This window comes from Parus major, chromosome 2, assembly GCF_001522545.3.
Source record: "Parus major isolate Abel chromosome 2, Parus_major1.1, whole genome shotgun sequence".
Classification (NCBI taxonomy): Eukaryota; Metazoa; Chordata; class Aves; order Passeriformes; family Paridae; genus Parus; species Parus major.
The window spans coordinates 25,247,544-25,268,467 of NC_031769.1; the positions used below are offsets into that span (position 1 = coordinate 25,247,544).

General features: G+C 36.6%; 1 protein-coding gene across 4 annotated transcripts in view; it reads left to right on the top strand.

Annotated features, from left to right (window-relative positions):
* The window catches only part of UMAD1 (UBAP1-MVB12-associated (UMA) domain containing 1), a 79,939-nt gene that overhangs the window by 56,039 nt on the left and 2,976 nt on the right, over positions 1-20,924 (top strand). For all 4 annotated transcript variants that reach the window (XM_015619454.1, XM_015619458.1, XM_015619457.3 and 1 more), the window contains one exon: positions 5,456-5,541. In XM_015619454.1, the coding sequence (XP_015474940.1) occupies positions 5,456-5,541 (86 nt within the window). The remainder of the gene's footprint in view (positions 1-5,455; positions 5,542-20,924) is intronic.

Here is a 20,924-nt window from a genome sequence, read left to right on the forward strand (position 1 = left end):
GTGTTTGGGATACTGCCATTAAGGTTCCCTGGGACCACCCCACTGCAGTCCCCAGCTCACTCACTGCGTAGAAACTGGCTGGTAAGTGGAAGCTGTGAGACCCCGGTAGTGAGTGCTGCAGAGCCATGCAGGGCTGGAAGAGACTGAGCAGAAACACATTTCATTCCTGCTGAATGACCTGGAGGCTGAGGAGAGCAGGACTTGAGGAAGTGGTGCTATCAAAACCCTTTGCATAAAAGTGCAATCACAGGGACTCCACAACACACACATTCAGAGATACTTCTTAATAGCAATAGTTCTTAATAATAATAGCGATAATAATAATAGCAATACTTCTTAAATAGCTTCTGAGATTGAAAGCACTGTCAGTATTGATGAACTGAAGCCTGAAGTTCTGCTAGTTTATCCTGGAGCAGGGTAACTTAAAATTGCTGTGTCTGACCTTTCTTCCGTGTCTCAGGGAGAAAGGTGAAGATATATGAGTAAGAAAGAGGGAAAAGAAAGTGTAGTAAAACATTGATGCTTCCACAGATCTCTCCTGGTTTTAGATCTCACTAATCCTCTCTTAAAACTTTTTGTCTTCTTGCTGCCAAGTGGAAGCCAGAATATTCTTTGTTCTTTCTATCTATATGCATGATATAGAAGATAATCACAGGCGACAAAGAGTTAAGCAACTAACTAAAGTATAATGGAAAATAGCTGTCTTCCTTTTGAAGGTGACATTTGAAAATCAATGTATTCGGTAGCTAGTTACTGCTTGCTGTGTTGTACGTGCTTCAGCATCTCACAGGAGTTTTGCACAGACCAGGACAAATGGCATTCTACATTACAGAAGACTCTAAAATACATTTACAATTGGTTTTAATTTATTAAACTGAGGGTGGGCTAGGCTTTTAAATGCTGTCAGTTGATCAAGAGACTACACAGCTTGAGGTTAACAAAATGCTGGAAGAGGAAAGAGTATAAATAGAAACACCACTTCCTTGTTGAGTATAAGCCAAACTTGTGGGTGAACTTTTCTGTATGAGGGTTCGCTGAGGTCCAGATAGGCAGCTGAATGCAGATTTCTGAAGACACCAAAAACTCCGGCTTCTGAGGGAGGATATACATAGCACATACTGAGGACTGGACTAGGTATTTCTTTCCTGTGAAACACCTGGCTGCAGTTCTTGGAAAAAGATACCAGTGGAACTTGGAGAATGTTGGTGTAAATCCAGCATCAGCTTAGTGAAAGGAGAAACGTATGTCTGACCTTTCAGTGCAACACTGATTATTTGGGCCTGAAAAAGGCTTAAGGTAACTTAAAAGCAGTCTCCCAAGACTGAGGATATGAAAAACAAGCTTATCTGGACAGTAGAATAAATATGCTACTACTTTCTTTTCAAACTTTAAATATTTTCCCATTGGTAAGGAAAGGAATATTTTACAGCAATGAGCATGATTTTTCCTGATATATTTTCCCAGTAATGTACTTCATATTACAGATTATACTACTGATATTTAAACCGTATTACATTGCATGAAGTGTCCTTCATTTATAATTCTTATAGACTTTAAGCAGTATATGTAATTTTTTGATATATGACTTGGATTTATTTTCTAGAGGAGTTTTATGACTGAAATTTGCACAATGCTTAAACCAAGGGATATATGAGCCAGAATCTAAGTATTTTTTAAAATAAATAATTTTGTCTTTTATTTCCTGATTGAAATACAGCTTTTATGTTACTCTAGTTCAAGCAAATTAATTCAAGAAATCTTATGGCCTATATTTTTATAGAAGTGTAGGCTAGGTGATTACCATGGTCCTTCGGCCCTTATCTATGAATATATTTGCAGTTCTGATGACTTTCAGTTCTGATGAAAGACTTTATGGGGTCTCTTTCTACAAAGGTTGTGTATTTTGATCTTTTTTCAGAGCCTGATTTCAGCTGCTTAGTTTAGCAAAAATTGTATCCCTATTTACATCAGAATTATGTAAGAGAACTTGTTTGGGTTTGTTTGGGGAGGTTTGGAGGGGAGGGGTTGTTTGGGTTTTTTCTCCAGTCAGAAGCTACCAGCCAGAATGTTTGAAGTGCTAAAAAGAGCCCACACAGTTCCTGCACCCAAAGGTCTGTGCTCTCATGGTTGTCTGTCTGTTTGGCATCATCCCCTTTCCTCACACAGTGATAGGTGGGTAGGAAGAGGAGATCACAGGGTTGCAGAGGAAAAGAGGAAAACCCGGACCAGAGGGAAGCATATTTTAAAGGCTAAGCCTGAAGAGGAAAGACAAGCTATGACTTCCAGTTAAGGAAAGAGATTAGACTGTAGGTCAATGGGAAACCAAGGCAATCTGAACAAAAAAAAATTTGTGGGTGGCTAAACCTGATGAGTCAACTATAGCAAGATAGATAGGGTTGGAAATTGATGGAGCTGGGGAGGTATGTCACAGTTAATTAATTATTTGGGCTAGTAGAAATAAGGATAGCTAATCTGTTTGAATATTTGAGATAGGAACCAGTGAAAGAAGTACACTGAAAATACCAATTTATCTGGTAAACCGTTCCAGCCTACTGGATATTTTAGACAGCTTGGTGTTTTTGGCAGCTGCCTATCACTGTTTTAGCTCCATAAATTCAAATAATAAAAGTCTATACAAAGAGTCATGGCTTATCCTTGCAAGACCCTATGCATGAAAATTTGGCAAGATGTTGGGGTTTCACCATTTTTTTTTTTTTTTTTAACAAAGACAATCTCTGCATTGAAGTGCAGTTTCACAAAGGCAGTTTGAATTGTGAAACACTACTGGTATTCCTGCATTTGGCTTCCTTAAGAGCTTGTGAATTTTGGGAGCTGGATGATAAAGTTCTAAGTAAAAAATTTAATTTCTCTCTAAATGAGTTATTTTTCCTTCCTTGTGATAATTTTTGACATTTTGGTCCTGATTAGAAAAAAAGACTCTTTTCATCTTAAGGAAAACTAATCACAGGGAGAAAGTATGTTCTGGATAACATTAACACACACGCATTGTGTTTCCTTAATGTGTTTTTTTCATATAAAAACTTTGAAATGCTTTCTCAGAAACGGTTTGTAAAGACAAGGAGTAGAACATTGGTTCCTGTGTTTATTGAATCCCTGCTGTAACTTTTTTCAGTATGTTTATGCAAACAGCCAGCTTCACCCAATACATCCTGTTGGTGCAGGATGCCCACTCAGCTCTGTCCTTACACACTTGGTGAGTTGATGTCCAACTCACTGCAGTCTCCTAGCACCTCCACAAGTCTTCATCAGACAGCTAAGCTCCCTGATCTTGGGAAATGGTATCCTGTGGAGTCTTCCCTCCTGCATTGATCATGGAATGTAGGACTGTAGGATGAAACACAAAAAGGTCATTAATCTTCCTTGTCTTGGCATGATTGAAACCATTCATAATGGATGTTTCTTCAACCTATCTCTGAAGACCTTTGGAAATTACCACTGTTTAGAGAAACCATTTCCTTATGTTGTTCAAATGCTTAAGTAGCCTTTCTCCTTGAGAAACTGATCTACCCTAAATTTGGTACAATTTACATCTGTTTGCAGTCTTGTCCACAGCAAGCATTCCAAAAATATTCATTACTGCCCTCTTTGTGTATCTGTTAACCATATTTAAACCTCCCTGAGGCAGGGTGTGTTTACAAGACTTGCAATAATTTTTGTTTGCAGGTGTCTACTTCATTGAAAATGTAAACTAATTGTTTAACATCGGTGATTTTCATGACTGTTATTTACCTCACTGTCTTATAGGTGCTTACAAACTGTGTTTTTCAAGATGCTGGGAGTGGAATGGAAGATTAACTGAATCCCCATCTCCTTTGTTCTCCCACACCCCTCTTTTTTTTAGTAGCTCTTGTGAATACAAATGCTTTGGAGTATTTTATGTAGAGAATTATTAGTTTACTAAGAAGCATCTTTCAGCTCCAGAGAAGGTCTTGAAAAGTGTATACATTAATGAAATTAATAGGCATCCAAGACCTGTGACAAAGATGATGATTCTCTGCATACACTGCTAAGAATAATACTTGGGTATTAAAAGCAGACAAAAAAATTAGATATTAGTGCTTGTTTTCATAAAAAAAATGTACTAAATACTGCACTGTACTTGAGGGATCTGACCAGTCAGACCTGGGGGGTCATGGCAGTCTGGAGCAAACACGCATGGACCTGGGTGTCAGTGACTTTTCAGCCTAACTGGTCACGGGCAGAAGTTGGCTGCTGTTTCCAAAGGCTCCTGCCTGGTGCACTGGCTCCAGGTAAACCTCTAGAGAAAATGGAACAGGGGAGCCAGAACCACTGGTTCACCAAAGTAGTTAAACTACAGTAACTTGAACCTTTTCATTTTGAATTGATGCTGCAGGACTCTTTAAAGATACAGACTTCCAAAATATGCCATTACAGAAAGCAGTATGAATTCAAGTAAAAATAAGACCAAAATTATGTAACTAAATCTTCAATCTTTCTCCGTTGTCTTACTAACTATTTACTGACTAGTACTAACAGTAGAAGGAGATAATCTGCAAAATCTTTACAATTTCTGGTACAGTTTTCCATGGATAAAGAAAATTGGAGAAGATGGGATAGGTGGATGTTTGTTTTGCAACATCTGGGAAACAAATTCTGGTTTTGGGGGGTTTTTACTGCCTCTACCTTTTCACTAAAATTGATAATGTACCTTCTGTCTTAAAAATAAATTTGAAAATAATCTTGTCTCTAGTTTATTGCTGTGGTCTGCCCATCTTTAGATCAGTACCAGCTGCAGATTTTGGGATAAACTGGATTGTGTCTTCTCAGTAAAATCCTGGGCAGAGAAAAAAACCCCTGTATGCAACAGGAGGAAATTAGTGCCCAGCCTGCCAAGCAGCCTTTGTCCCCATACAGTCAAAACCAGGCCATTTCTCAGAATGCTTTGTCTCTCCTTCTGTGCTCATGCACGGATATCAACTGTGTGGAAATGAGTATAGAGTACAATACAAATGAGGATAGAGTAACAGTGCTCCTAGCACTGTTCCTAGCTCCTAGCCTGGATTGGATTGGGATGTGGTGGATGTGCACCTGGTATCTCCTTTGCACTTCATAGACACACTGCTATGTATGCTTTGCTAATTATTAGACCTTAATGGTCCCAAAAGGTGCAAAAATAAGGGCCCTGCTTTTTTCTTTTCTCCCTTTTTTCCCCAATAATTTTTCTGTTCAATTATTGATACAGATTTGGTCCTGGGTTTTGCAGATCACTTCTCAACATTTTTCTCTTTATGTTCAAAATTTCTCAATTCTCTCATTTTATGTCATATTCAAAATTGTAAACATCAATGTGGCAACAGAGTCCCCCTTTCTCATGGTATAATTTGATTTTAGGAAGACTGGAGAGGTTTTCTTACTCTATGTAAAATATGAAGAATTTCAGTGACTTAAAAGTTTTTTTTTTTTACTTTGGTAGGGGACACAGCTGATGATCAAAGTAGAAACTCAAAGGATAAAACTTCATTTCCAGTGACCAGACCAATGTACAGCCAATCTCCACAGGTAGGAGACTTTTTTCCTTATGTGCATATGATGAAACTTCCATAGCAGCTCATTTAAGAAGCATTAATGTCCTGCAGAACATGATTCCACCACATTCACATCTTCCATTGGCTGAGTGACTGTCAGCCTTCATTTCTGTCTATCATAAAAACAGCACTACTATTAATTAGATGGCAAAAATATCAAGCCCACTGCTATGCATTTGAAAAGGAAATAGTAGAAGGCTGGTCTGTATGGTATTGCTGAATATCTTATTTTTATAGTTGAGTTGTGCAAGCATGAAACTTTAGCTAGAATGTTAATGAATTGCATAGAAGACATTAGTGTGGTGAGTAGTGATGGCAAATGTCACACATTTACATAAGTCATTTCCACAACTACCATAATGAGTAACATGTAAACGTGTGAGTATAATAGATTGTCTTTATTGTGTGTTTCCTTTCTGTTTCTCTACTGTGTGGCTGTAAATCTGAACTTCTTTCTCTTTGGTTTATTTCATATTTGATACATGTTTACAGGCAAGGGCCTCTCAGAATATTTCTGCATATGATGTACATGTATCTTCTTCTCCATGTACTCTGAAAATGTTTTTGTACTGAGTCTGTTTTCAATTGCCATATAGTTATAGACATTTGCAAAGTGACTGAAGATGTTTGGCTTGGACTTTTTGTGCTTTTGTGGTGGTTCATTTTTTTTGCTAAACCTATCCTTGTCTCTTCCCATATCTCACCTTGGTACTAACAGTCTCTGTCTCTTTTCAATGCCGTTTCAATATTTATTATTGCTAAGTCCCTTGGTATAGTGGAGGGGTGTGTGACAATTTTTCCATCTCTAAGCATGGTCTGTATGTGTGCCAGTAGTCTTCTTTTTTAATTTAAAACCTGAAACTGTCCCATACAAAAGTCTTTAATTCATTGTAAGTAATGAGTAGTTTGCCTGATAATGTGAAAGTATGAAATAGTTCCAACCAATTGCAAAGTTTTAGTCTGATTTTTAGATCCATGCACATTTGAGCAGAGTGTTTTGCAACTGAAGTCCTGCAGATCTGGGCAGTATAATTAATTGATGTTGTAGTTACCTACTGGACAAAAGTAGTTTCCCTTAATGTGATGTTCTTGCTGGGGATGTGAACTGCAGTAACTACTGCAGACTCGGTGGTTTGTTCCATTCTCTGGAATTTCAGGAAAGGAGGCCCTTGTATAGATTTTAAGTTTTATGAGCTAGAAGAAGTAAAGTTTTCAAAATAAAATAGCAGATACTACAGTGAAAATGAAACATAGATTTATTTTCACCTTTCTATTAAAACACTTAGATGACACAAAAATACTCGTATGAACTGGCGTGTGACAGAATCACTTAAATTAAGATCCAGCACTTAGTAGTATTTAGGCAATTCATTCCAGCCTAGATTTCAGTGTTTGGACTTCAGATTTACTCAAAGGAATTCTCAAGTTCTCAAGTTAAGTAGATGAATTGTGAATCATGGAAATGAAATGGATAATTCTGGCTATTAGGAAAGTAATATTCCTCCTTGCAGTGGTTTGTAATTTTATGGGAGAACTTAACAATTTAGGCAAACTGGAAAAACATTGTATTACATATTCAATATGCCACAGAAACATAGAACATCAATTGAAATAATAACCTTGTTAGTTTTTAAACACAAATTCTTGATAAACATAGAACAGTCTGCTAAAATATAGTTGTTACTGCAAAGTGGCATCTGATATTTGTGTGTAGAACTGAACAAAAGAGCATTTAGTTCATCAACCAGTTCATCATTTCAGCTGCTGAAACCTGCTTTTATTTTTAAATATAAGCCTTTTCACTAATTATTAGATATAAACTTTGTGGAACATGAGAAATGCTTTTGGAAATGTGATTGAAAGAAGAATGAAGTCATACTTTGTTCACGGATGTCCAAGGGGAAAATGAGGTTGAGTTTGATTTTTTGAAGAAATTATCTTCTGGGGTATTTTTAGGTAATGGCTATCATTGTTGGAATTTCCCATTTTCTTAGGTACCGTTAGATTTGTTTACCGTACAACCAGTGAATTGTCAAGTACATGTATTTGTATAATCTTGTATAATTTAACTAATGCACAATTGAAAGTTTACATCCAGGTTGTCTTGCTGCAACTAGGAGCATGTAACAGAAGCTCTTACAACCCCTGCCATACCTCAGCTGGTGTTGTTTTCAGCTGTTCAGATACTGCATGCATCTTAGGGGAACTGCAGGTAGTAAAAACTCCCTGGAGGAAGGGTGGTCTCAAAGGCCAGCTTAAATCCAAACATTTTGTCTTCTGCTTCAGACAGAAGCTCTTGCTTTGAGCAATCCCATATGGAGTGTCCTCTCCATCTCCACGAGTATGGGCAGTGGTTTGGGAGGCTCATCTCCTCACTCTGGTCTGTCCTAGGGGGACGTGTTGTCTGGCAGGGTAATGAGTGCTCTGGGCCTAATCAAGCATGTCTGATCCCTCTGAAGTTGCTTCAGGCTCATGAACTAAAAGTCACACACACATTTAAGTGCTTTTCTGGATTGGGTCCAAAATGGTTACTGCTCTGCAGGGCCGAGAACTTAGATTAGTCTTATTAGTGACTAAATTAGTAAATTAGTGACCATGAAATACAAAGCTAATTTTAACTGCAACACAATCATAATAGAAAGAGACACTATGATTTTATTTTCTTATGCTTGTGATTTTCCCATTATTACCATACAATTTTCAGATAATTCAATCTTTATCTGCTTTCATTGGGAATTTGAGGTTGTAGAAAATAGCAGAATGGAAAGGTTACTCTTGATATATGAAGCAAGCTAGAAACCCCAGTAATGTGGTGGGGTTATTTTTGATAATGAGCTATTCCATTGGTAAAGCAAATTAGTACAACCATGTATTTTTGCCCTACTGTGAGAGCAATTATGTAGCATATCTATTAGGAGACATAAAAAATATTTTTGACAGATGGTATGGCTTTGAATTAGGATTTATGAAGATTATTGTATGTCTGGTGTCCAGGACACCTGGGATTATTACATTGATGTAAGAAACAGCAACAAAAAAAATTACATTTCTGATAATCACTGCAGTGTTTTGTATCTCCCTATTGTCACCTTAAGAAGCAGTTCATGTTTATTTGATCTTGCACTTATGGATAATCTGGCATGCGCTCTTTAGCCAACAGATGTCAGCAGATTTAATGGGGGAAAACTGGACCAGTAAGTGTATTAAAATAAATACCAAAAATGAAAGCCATCTTTAGATTTAAATTAGGATTTTTATCTTGTGGTGCCTTCTTTTTTTGTTGTATTTCCTTACAGTCCTACTTCTCCCTCAAACACTTAATAGTTATTGCCTTCTATCTAAGGAGCTTGTTATATGTTTTCTAGGGCAAGAGAGAATCCCCCAAGGGATTGCTTAATCCATAATTATCTAATTTATATGTTGTTGTTATAGCCACTCTAATTATATACCTTGCTGTGATTCTTATAATCTTAGGACTTAGTTTTCTTTATGAATTGTAATAGTTCTGCTATGATTTTTTGTGCCCTTTCTTTTCATAATTTGCTGTTAAAAGCTGAGAACACAGCAGATAGAAAGACCACAGTTCCTGAAGTAAATTTTAAATCATCTATGATTTTATACATATAGAAAAAGGTATGCACCATTTTAGGCAACAATCTGAATCAATTAAGAAATTTTTATTATGTCTGAACTGGCATTGACTCATTAAAGTCATCCTTTATACAGCTGCTGTGTAAGGATTCATGTGAATGGATGTAAATAACAGTTTTGTAGACATCTGGTTAGGGGACATATGAGACAATTGAAAAGACAGAAATACTATGAGATATAAAATATCAAGGAAGAGATAATGAGAATTGAGAGTCCACAGTGTAGGGGGGAAATAATTTATTTTACTTTATTTTTTTTTTTTACCCTTCTAGTGAAATTAACAAGTATTGCTGAAGTTGATAGACTTTTAGGATATCCTTTAGAGCAGATCAGCTGGTATAATTCCAGGGCATGAATAATATTACTGTTACCTTGTTTTCCTATTTTTTTTTTTAAATTAAAATTAATTGTTTCTATCAGAACTATTGTTGGCTGTTTTTTCCTTAAGTTTGACTGTCTGGATTTTTTTTACAAGTTACTGGAAAAGGAGTTATTAGTGATCATGTCTCTGTTCACTTACTGACTCTTGGTTTATGGTTTAGGGAGTCTGGGCTAGTAAGGTTGTTCTGGGCTAGATTTGTTGCATCAGTTTAAATTCCCTACATTTACTTTAGAGAAAGTGGTTTATATTTCAAAATTATTGTGATTACATTATTTGTGATTAGTTTGCTCTCTTTTGACAAAATCTAGTATCTATTGAAAATGTTGGTGCTTAGCTTGGCTTATTTTTTTTTTAACTCTTATAAAGTAGAATTCTAGTCATGGCCTGGTTAGACTAATTGCTTGTCATATGTCATATTATCTCTAAGATCCTCTTTTTCATATATAAAACCCTTAAAGCATGTTGGTCCATATTTTCTCTCCTAATTGCGTATGTAAGCAATAATCACTTAATTAAATTATCCACTCTTAGAAGGGACTGGAATAAGACTGTCTGCAGCAAGTTGTCAAGCGTGTACTTTTCTCTGAAATGAGAAGCTGGTACCATCAGAAGAAAGATCTTATGTTTTACTTAACTATCATGCATGATCACAAGCTGTAAGAAGTGAAGTTTTAACAGTATCTTTAAACAAGAATGACTCGTGTTCAGCCTTGGCAGCTGCAATGGACATCGCCTTTCTGAGCTTCCTTCATCCTTTGTGTGTATAGTAAATAGCTGTGGCTTCATTGGGGAATCCATGTGCAGCCACAGATGGAAAGTGCATATGAAGTAGAGCTGTCATATAATAAGAAAGGCACAGTATATGCTTGTGATCTTACTGAGAACGAAGGTAAATACCTCATTCAGCTAAAAAAAACCCCAAATATTGTGTATTACATCTACAACATTTTACAACTATTAGTATATCATAACATATTTACTTTGTAAAGCTTCATTATATCATAATGTTCATACTACTATCTGTTAGATAATTTACCAAAATACTTAGGAAGTCTTTTCATTCTAGGAAGATCTCCAGAACATGTAGTCCAGTGGGTTTCTGTCTGCCTTTACTGGACAACAATTGGAGAACTCAGGGGGAAGGGGAGGGTTTATATACACATTATGTATAAATATAGTAGGTACATATACATATATGAGAAAGGCTGCTCCTCATGTCATAAAGGATTAGTTGCAGTGGCCTCACAAACAACATTATATTAACTGAAATTTGTGCATGCTATTGACCCAAGGTCAACCAGTAAGACCCAGGGTGTCTTGCAAGACTGTCACCTTGTAGGGTTTTTCTCAATTCTAAAGTGAATAGCTGGACTTGTTTGTGTAACATTATACACAGCTGGGGTTATTCAGATACTTAGTAATCACAGTAGCATCATTAATACTCTGTCCATTGTGTTTGAAGGAAAGCATTATATTTTTAGTTACAGGGAACTTGAGTGGGAATTGAGAGATGTGAATTGACGTGGTTGTCACCAACTTCCTCTCTGAACTTAGAAAACAGTTCATTTATAAAAATGTAATGCAGTGCTGTCTTACACATTTCTATAGCACTTTGCAAGTGTGAAATGCTGTTAAACCCTTTGTGTAACTTCAACTGAGATTTCAGTACAAGAATTGAGGAAGCCTTACAGTCTTCCAAGGTGGGACATGAATATTCTGTCTGGCCAGCACATACATGTAAACTCAGCAAATGAGTTGGAGCAGCCCCCTCTCCCACAGCCCTGCCTGTGGTGTCCGGAGTTGGTGCTGCAGTCAGATTGCACAATTTGTGAGGTTTGAGCAACAGAAGACAAAATGACATCCTGTAGGGAAAGAATGACACATAGGCATGGTATATTTTCATAATTCAGTGCCTGTAGATAGCAAAGTCTGTACCCACATGTAGAAAGGTCATAAAATAGCATAATTGGCCTGATTTGCATCCTCTTCACTTTAAGAAGGAGGCTTTCCTAAAAGGGATGTGTACACCAAATGGGGATCAAAGCACATGTATGCAGAAGCACACTTTGTATGCCTCCCTGTTTAGTTCAGGCAGAGACTCGCTGTATGTTTGATTTAATTGCTTATTCAGTTACATTGATTGGTTATTTGTAGCAAGAGATGCTCAAACTAGCTGCCCAGATGTTCCCATCACATTTTTTAGCATTTCTCTAATTTTGGGATCTTCTGGGTAGCTTAATCCCAGATAAAATTACTGATTATCCTGTATCTCTTGCCCAAATACATGTGGTTAGACTAAAATCCAGTAATGCTGGTTCACTTTGCTGCTGTCAACAAATTGATCAGTCAGTCATCCTGCCTCTCAGAGAAAACCTTCTGGGCTTTCCTAATATTAAAATTGATCTAAAATGCAGTGTAGATCATACATCATTTCATGAGACTGTGTGTGAATATGGTACAGTGTTATTTGCGTGATGCATTAGCATAAAATGGCTGGTGAAAGACGAGCATAGGGCAGCTCGTTAACAATTACTCTAATCAGCAAGTAAGGAAAAAACAATGTCTTTAGCTTAGTTGCACTGCCACTCTCAGAGGGAAGAAAATAACCAGACATGAAACTCACCACAAATGGCAATGGGCAGTCCATTTTAATGGAAAGAAAACATGATATGAAAATTGCCCCATTTCAGCCCAGAATGCTAACATTGGTAAGACTGTCTGGTATGTTTCTCTGTACTTTCCATCAGTGTTGTTTGATCCTTTTGCTACAATGTACTTCTGCTGTAATTTTCTCCTTAAAGAAACAAACCCAACTTCACAGTTCCTGTCCTTCTTGTGAGAGACTGTGCACTGGGAATCACATATTCAAATTTTGCTCTAAAGCACTTTGTAAAAATGCAAAATAAAATGTAAGTTATTTGTTTACATTTTTCTTTTATTTGCTCCCGCAGTACTACAGATTTTAAGAATGTGTTTCTACTGTTTTAATGTGATTAGCATACTGCTAGATAAAAACAGATCTATGTTAAAAAAAAAATGTACCCTTCTTCCTTTTCACTGTGATCCAATTATTTTCCATTCATAGAGAACAAAGGGGTTCAAAGAGGCCACCTTATTTAAAAGAGGTGGACCAGTCTTAGTTCCTTTTTATTTATTTATTTAATTATTTATTTTGCATTTTGCTGCTTTTTAAGAGTCGTGACACTTCTATTCCTGAAAAGCCTGATCAGTAGGTGCTGAGGACAACTCAGTCTTATTGCTGTTTGTGGACTGAAGCTTTTATAAACTCTGGCTCTTGGTAACCTGTTTACTGAAGGTAGTGTTGACAAATGCTCCAGTTACAGAATGTTTATGGAGGAAATGAAAGTCAAATACCCATCCTTCCTTTCTCTTACTGACCCAAATCTCTATGGAGAGAGCAGGTGGAAAGTTGTGTGAGTTGTGTGAGGAGACACTTGCTAAATTCTTTTTTTTTTGCCATTAAAATATTTCAAGTTTGTAAACAGGACATATTGCTAGTCTTGCCACATGCTTGGAATTTAAGCAGCATGATAAAAACCTCAGAATACAGCAGTTAGTACAGCAATTTTTATTCATGCATCTGTGTGAGAATCCTTTTAAGATCCAGGGGTTTATTTACTTAACAAAACTCTTGAAAGCATGGCTGAGGATGTTGTTCCCAGGTACTGCTGGAGGAAGACTGACCTGAGTTCAGACTAGTAATTCTTTTCTGTTCCCTCTACTTACCTTCTTTTCTGAAAACCAAATCCAAGGTAATTTTCTTTTCCTTTCCTCTGATAGAAATTGTTATCCCTCTGTCTTTTTTCTCTCATTGATATTGACATTCTAGGGAGATATCTCATTGATGTTGCTGACTCCCTCAGTCACTCAAGGAGGTATTTGCTTTTCTTCTTAAAAAAAACCTAAATTGAACAACAAAACAATCTTCGGATCTACACTTTTCTGAGTTGCTCTAATTTGCTGGAAAATGTATTTGCTTTATTTTTGTGTACAACTATATTTGCTAAATATTTTCTTACTTTTTTTCTAATATTTAATTGTCAAAGTTCCTTATTTTTTGGTAGACTATTGAATTAGATATTAGCCTCCCAAAACCTCCCAAAAGTCTTTAGAATATTTTTTTGCTTGAAGCAGTAGAGAAAATACATTTTGTTGTCACTAAGTACATTGACCAAATGTAGCTGCTAAATTAAAACAGATAATTTAAATACTGTTTTTTTAATTAAAAAAACAGTTTTAATTATGCCTTCAAAGTGTTATATTAAATTAATGTCTTAGTATATTCTCTGTCTATGTTTAAAGTCAGTTATCTGAGTTTTGCATTATATCATGAATGCAGGTAGCAGCAAAATAAATGTAAATGCTTTATGCTTCTGGATGTTACTGAAGTTACAAAACAAATCCATTATCAGCATTTATCAGACTTGCCTGTTCATTTTGCAATATATTGACTTGTCCTTCACTTCTGATTTGTGGTTGTGGAATGCAGTGCTGAGTGTCTAGAGCTGTGTGTATTTTCAATTACAGTTCTTCTGGCTTGCAGTTCACTTACTAGAGTAATTTTCATTAACTTATTAATCTTCCAGCATACATGCTACAGGAAAAAAGGAAAAAAAAAATAAATCTGGTCTAGTTAGTACCATTTCCTGGCAGTGGCAGAAGCACAACATGCTAAATATTGTTCATGCTGCTTATTATGTTGAGATTTTTGCTATGAATAGCTTGCATAGTACTTCGAAGGAACAGAGGATCTAGATAAACAGTTTTTTGTTGAACCCACTACCTGTCTTTCTTCTAAGACCTTTTATTTTTTATTACAATAATCCTGTTGCAGAGGGGACTGCACTGTAAAGATGGTGCCCTAAAACTCAGGGTCTTCCAGAGAGGAATGGGGAGGAGCAAGGAGAGGAACCCTGCAGTTGAGGGGGCATAAGTGTTGATACAGGTCTTCAATTTTCACACCTAACAATGGTGAAATTGGTTGGGATAGAAGGAAAGATAAAACCATAATTACTTTACTTAATGGTGGGAAATTAAGCCTTAAAATTTTTAATAAAGCTTCAGAATATTTTCTGCTTCCTTCTTATTTCTGCTTTCATTTAGGTTTGCAGTCTTCTTGTCATGTTGCATCTTATCCCTGTTTGTTCACAATTTTATTGTTTCTCATTATAAATGTCCACATTTCAGATATTTTTTTCTCTTTCTTCAAACAATTACTGAATGAAATTAATAGGAGTTAGGAGAAAAAGAATAAAAGTAGGAATTAGAAATAAAAATATCATTATACAATTTTGGTTATATTAAATCCAGTATATTTGCTAAGTTTATCACTAACCTCTCTCAAAATATTTCCATGATGTACTGTTATAGGGGATTAAGTAAAAACAGAACCTTCATCTTGTACTGGTTTGAGTTTGCAAAATTGGTAACGAAGAAAATAGATATTTTCTTCCAGGATGACAAAACAAGGTAGTTGGTTTAGACACCAGATTTGAAGTCTTTTGTGGTACTTTAGAATACTTTTCAGGGTAGAATTACATTCTCTAAGTGTCACATAAATACAGCTCACAGGCATCTCTAGTATTGATTAGATAATTAAGAAAAGTAGGTCTGTTTCTGTAAAAAAAAAAAAAAAAGCTTTTTTACAGAAAGTGTAATTTTTTTTAAAATTTAGGGTTTTTAGCACACTTTAACCGTGGAACATTTAGAGTATCCAGAGTTCAAATGACAACCTTGCATTTCTCCCTCTCTGCAGAGATTAACAGTTTTATGGCTGGTTGAGAGGGCAGGAATCTCATCTAATTACAGTTTATTCTGCATTTACACTATAGAATAGTTCTAATAATTACTTTTCCAATTGCTTTAATGCCAATAAGGGTTTAGAAATGTACATCAGTATTGATACTGAAAGTGTGGTTTAGCAAAAATTTCCCTGCTGTTCTTTGCAGGACAAGATACTCTGTGATAAAGAAAAACTAGAGAATGTCAGAACCTCTTTTCATTGTTTCTTTGAAATTATTTTAAGATTTCAGTGACATTAACCTGGCCTTGATTCAATTCTAGTTAAGAGGCAGCTTAAAAGCATGCTTTAGAGGAGAAAAATACCTAAAGTGTATGTAAAAAAATTAGTAAAAATATTCTTAAAGTCTTGTTTTAAAAATTTGTTCTATTTTACTCTGAATAGCAATATTGATAAACTTGTACAGGTAGCAGGAGCTCTTTAAGAAAGACAAATTACTGCTGTATTACAAAATAAGAGTCATAAGAAGCTTGGAAACAAGAGCCCAAAGCAAATGGGAAAGCTGATTTCCACTGAGAACCATCCTTGCTTTTAAAAGCCTCTCCAAGGACTCAGTGTTAACCCAAACCTTTCAGCCTGTAGGTCTGCCCTACTGCAACCCCTGAGAACACCAATCCTTAGGCACTGTTACAATCCCAGGCACTGTATTTCTGCTAAGAAAGCAAGCAAGCAAGCAAAGAGAAGAAATTTGGATATAGCTACAAGCTACTCCAGTACTTATTACATCTAATTTTGCTCTCCCAGCTAGGAATAACTTTTCTCTTGATTCTCTGGAGGGGATGGCTGATCAAAATTTTGAGTGAACCTTGAAATAATAGCAGCTCTCATTATTCACATGTGGCTTTCTGAAACCACAGGGCATCTGTATTATGCTTGTCCAGGTGGGTTTGTTCCTTTCTTATAGTTGTGTAAGAATGCAGGTCACACACTTACTGGTGTGGTGAGGTGTTTTTTTGTTAATGTTTTGGGTTGGGGGTTCTGTGATGCTTGAAAATTATCATATTATGCACTTTCCCCACCACCAGCAAGGTTTTACTTGATCCTTTTTGGACATCAGAAGGAATTTCTTCACAGAAAAGGGTTGTTAAATTTGGAATGGACTGCCAGGAAGGTGATGGAGTCGCGATACCTGGAGGTGTTTAAGGAAAGCCTGGACATGGCACTCCATGACATGTTGGTGATAGGCTGGACTCAGTGATCCCAGAGGTGTTTTCCAGCTTAATTGGTTCCATAATTCTTGGAAATTCTTGGAAATACTGAAAATTTTGAATGTAAATGTTGTAAGTAATTTTTCTTTCCTCCTCTGTTCATCCTTGCGATTACCATTTTTATTTGAAAAGTGAATTGTTGTCATCAATGGAGATACTAATTCTGGAATTCCTACAGATTTTATAAGGAAGTCCAGTGAGTACCCTAAAGCATCAACCAAAACCCATTGGAGGAACAATCCCATATGACAATTTCCATTCCTGGATACATCAGTAATTACTGCATAGTGCTAAATAAATTATGATTCACTATTTCCTGTAATACGATGAAGTTGCCTGAAATAAAGATAATTCTTTACCACCAGTCACATAGCAGATGTCTGTCATAAGTATTATATTACTCGATATTTACTAAATATTCTGGAAGACTGAAAGTATTGTTTGTTTCTCAAGGCTGTTTGTAAAAGAAAGATAGGTCTGTTTCTGGAAAAATACTTTTTTAAACAAAAACTTTTGTTTTAACTTTTTTTTTAAAAAGTTACACTTTATGGACAGTGTAACTTTTTAAAAATTAAACACTTTTGATAGAAAACCTTCAAGGGTTTGGATTATAATAATGCTGGCACTAATCTTTGATTCTCCTTCAGAGCACTGTAAATCCAGTTTCTCAGTACATTGTAAAATGTGCATTTTTTCTTCCTTATGAGACTCTTGGCAAACTTTATGGTTAATACAAAGATATGCAGCAAATTAGATGTTTTTAAAAACAGCTGAGAAACATCTTTTAACAAATAGAAGAAAAGGAATAATTTACTTCAGAGGGTAGTTTTATATTTTGTTAGTTTCAAAATAACATATTGTTTTCAGAGCACAATTAGTATCTGGTGGCCAGCTACTATATATATACTATATATATTTACATAGTGTTTCTTTTCTCCCTGTTCTTTTGGATTGCAAACCAAGAATACAGAGGACACCTTGCTTATTTGAATTAAATTTTATTGCCATACCTTATGTAATTTTTACTAATTTTTTGACTCCTTGGTGTATGGTGAAATGTAAATCAGTGATCTTCTCGGTCCATTCAATTAATATTTCTCATAACTGGATTGTGTGTCATAGCATTTGGCAGTGCTTAATTTAGCTAATGTCCAGATAAAATGCTCTGCATGGATTGTATTCTGGCTAAGTAAGTTCAGCATTTAAGTAGAAACCAGTGTGACTAATGTGCAATATCAAATTCTCTCGGACTTGCAGTTCTATATATGCTTGAAGAATGCATGCATAAAGCACAAACCATTTCATAACCTTGACCTCGGTTGCATCACATGATTTTGTGCTGGTGTTTGCACTGGAAGCAGTGCGGGCACCAATGGGTGACTGATGTTCTCTACCAGAATGTCCAGTTCTTCATCACATTACCTGAAAGCCTGCTGGGGAGGTTGGCTTCAGCAGAGCCTTTTCACTCGTGTGGGTTCTCCAGCATATGAATGAAATACATCTTAGCCCATTTAAAGGATATCTTCATGTTTTGGAAGGACAGAAACATGTCTAGTTTGATAGGGTCTTGCACAGGAGGCCAATATCTGATTATCACTACAGGAATGCCCAGAAACAGCTCTGCATAGCAAAGGGAACAACTGCCAGTGATGACTGCTCTAGGCAGAACTGAAAAATTGCTTCTTGTTACCTGAATTCTTCAGGACAGGAACTTTTCTTCTTCATGTAGATAAATAATATAAAATGTGACTTGTTATAAATGAAAATGTGAATGCAAACTTTTTAAGATAATTAAAAATAACTGTTTTCATGGGAGAGACAGTAGTGGATTAAATGTGAAACTGAAATAGAAAATCTAGACTCCTTTTCCATTTCTGTTGTGAACTGATCTTGTCATATTAGGCCCAAGACTTTCTCATGAGGAGTTGAGTAAACTGAGACCCAAAGAATTAAGATCAGATCATGGCATTTGTTAAACTCACCTGACACTTCCCTTTGTTTCTGACTTACTAGTACTATGTTTATGTAAACCATTTGGGGCTTTCTTTATGATACTGTTTTGACTATTCAAATAGTATCATAGCCTATTAAGACTATTCATATCATCACTGACAGTATGCAGAGATTGAGTTTGGTAAAATGATGCTTTCACAGTAAAATAATTCTGACGTAATTCATCCTTCCTTACTGCAGTCTTGCTTTCAGCTGTGTGTGGGATTTGGGAGTTAGCAAAGCTGGTCCTTGCTCCATCACTGTCAGTACATGGTGTCTGCTGTTTACAGAAAGAGTTTTAATTTCTGAATCTGCACATTTAGCACCATTCTAAGAAATGTAGGGTTTGTGGAGGAAAGAAGATCCAAGATGCTCGGCTCTCGCTCTGACTTTTTTTCCCTCTTTGAAGTTAGTTTTGCCACGTGATGTTCTAATTTGCGTTGTAAATTGCATTCACCCAGCTTGGGGGACAATTAAGATATAAACAGGTGTTCATAAAAGTATAATTTGCCAATCAAAATAAACATTAGATACTAGGGATTTCTGATTATCATCTGAATGATGGGAATAGGACACTGAGTGAGGGATCATTTTTCCCTGAAATTAGGGAGGGGAGGGAGGCAGAATGGTCTTTGAAGATCTAGTTTAATTGATTCCTAGATGTAACCCAGTTTTTCAGCTGGGGCTTTCTGGCTTCCCCTCAGAATATGGGAATGATGACAGACAGGCAAATACCAGCACCTCAATAAATGATCCACAAGTTCTTTCTTTCAAGAGGGAATCTAATAAGTTCATGCAGAGTAGAAATTAAGAGAAGTTTTTAAGTTTACAGCAGCAACAAATTTAAGGACTCACCTGAAGGGTTGTAGGGCATTCTTTCAGATAAATACTAACATAAATAAATGTTCTGTCTGTTTGGCAGTGTTCTTAGAAAGAGAGTATGTCTGTACCAGGAGATGTTTATGAGTTTTGTTCTGATGCATACCTTGGGCCCTGGCAAGAAGGAAAACTTATATCAAAATGTTAGCAATGAGCAGCCATAGAAGCTAATACCTCTTAAAGTGAGAGCTGGTATCTTCATCTTGGAGATAACTATGCTGATTAGAAAAGTACAAGAGGTTTTAGTGTTTTTCCTGAACTTATGGATTTACAGTACTATTGTCCATGTGGTTTTGCTCACAGCTTGGAAAGCTGGAATAGGAGAACCATGCAGGCTATCTTCCTGACTTCTCTGCTAGCTTTCCTATTTTCCCTGAGCTCTAAAGGTGCCAGAATCAGTAAGGAAAGCCAAAAGAAATCTTCTCTATCAGCTCTTGCCTCTCCTGTTGCATCTGAAAATGGAGAACTGAGAAAAAGAAAGCCAGGGAAAATAAAGAAATACCCGTAAACTGTAGCTGTAGGGATTCTGTAGTACCAGACGTACCAGTATTATAGTAGCATGGAGAATATTGCTCCTCTTGTGTATTGGATCATAGTCAGTAAGCTTAGTAGCTATGTGTATCAGTCATTCCTTTTAATAAACTTCTTAACCTTCAGAAATTCTGCATTATTATCCTGTGACATGATAGTAACAGATCTTGGGAAGTTTATCTTAAACCTTAGGTTTCCAGTTGTTGTGAAAAGCTTCCAAGTGAGGGCTCCTTTCAGAGCATGCAGCACCACCAGCCCTTGTGTCCCAGCAGGCTGTGGAGGAGTGCACGTCCTCCGCCACTCAGGACAAGTGCTGGTGTGACACAGACTGGCGAGATGATTTGTGTCATTGTTGACTCATTGCTGGCAGGTTAATAGAAGGTTTAGCATCGGTTTATCTGTCCTTCCAGGTGAAATCTTGGGTTGTGTAAAGAATGACTAGGGCTCAGGCTGCATTCAAGGCAAAGCCAGTCCTTTCTTTGGGAAGAAGACGGAGTATCCTTTTGCTGGCTAAATGGTCTGGGCAAGAAAACAAAGCACCCTCCACCACCCCACCACCCAAACTGTTCTTCTGTCAGACAGCAGTGCCCTCAGGTTCTCTGGAGCAGCCATGATCTGTGATATTTAACTTCATCACAGGTCCAATCTTGAGCAGCACATCACCCCTAAAAATCATGGATGCAGGCAACCTTCATATGACTGGACCCATTTCACTCTTAGGATCAGGTGAATACCAAATTAGTGTTTAAAGCTTTCAGTACTCTTCCCTCCCTCATAGCTGTGTAAGCTTTGGAATTTTCTGGCTGCATGTTGAATATGGGAGGTTGAAAGGAAGAAGTCAGCACTTCATCAAAGTCAGAAATTCCTGTCTGTGTTCTTGGCTCTGACATGAC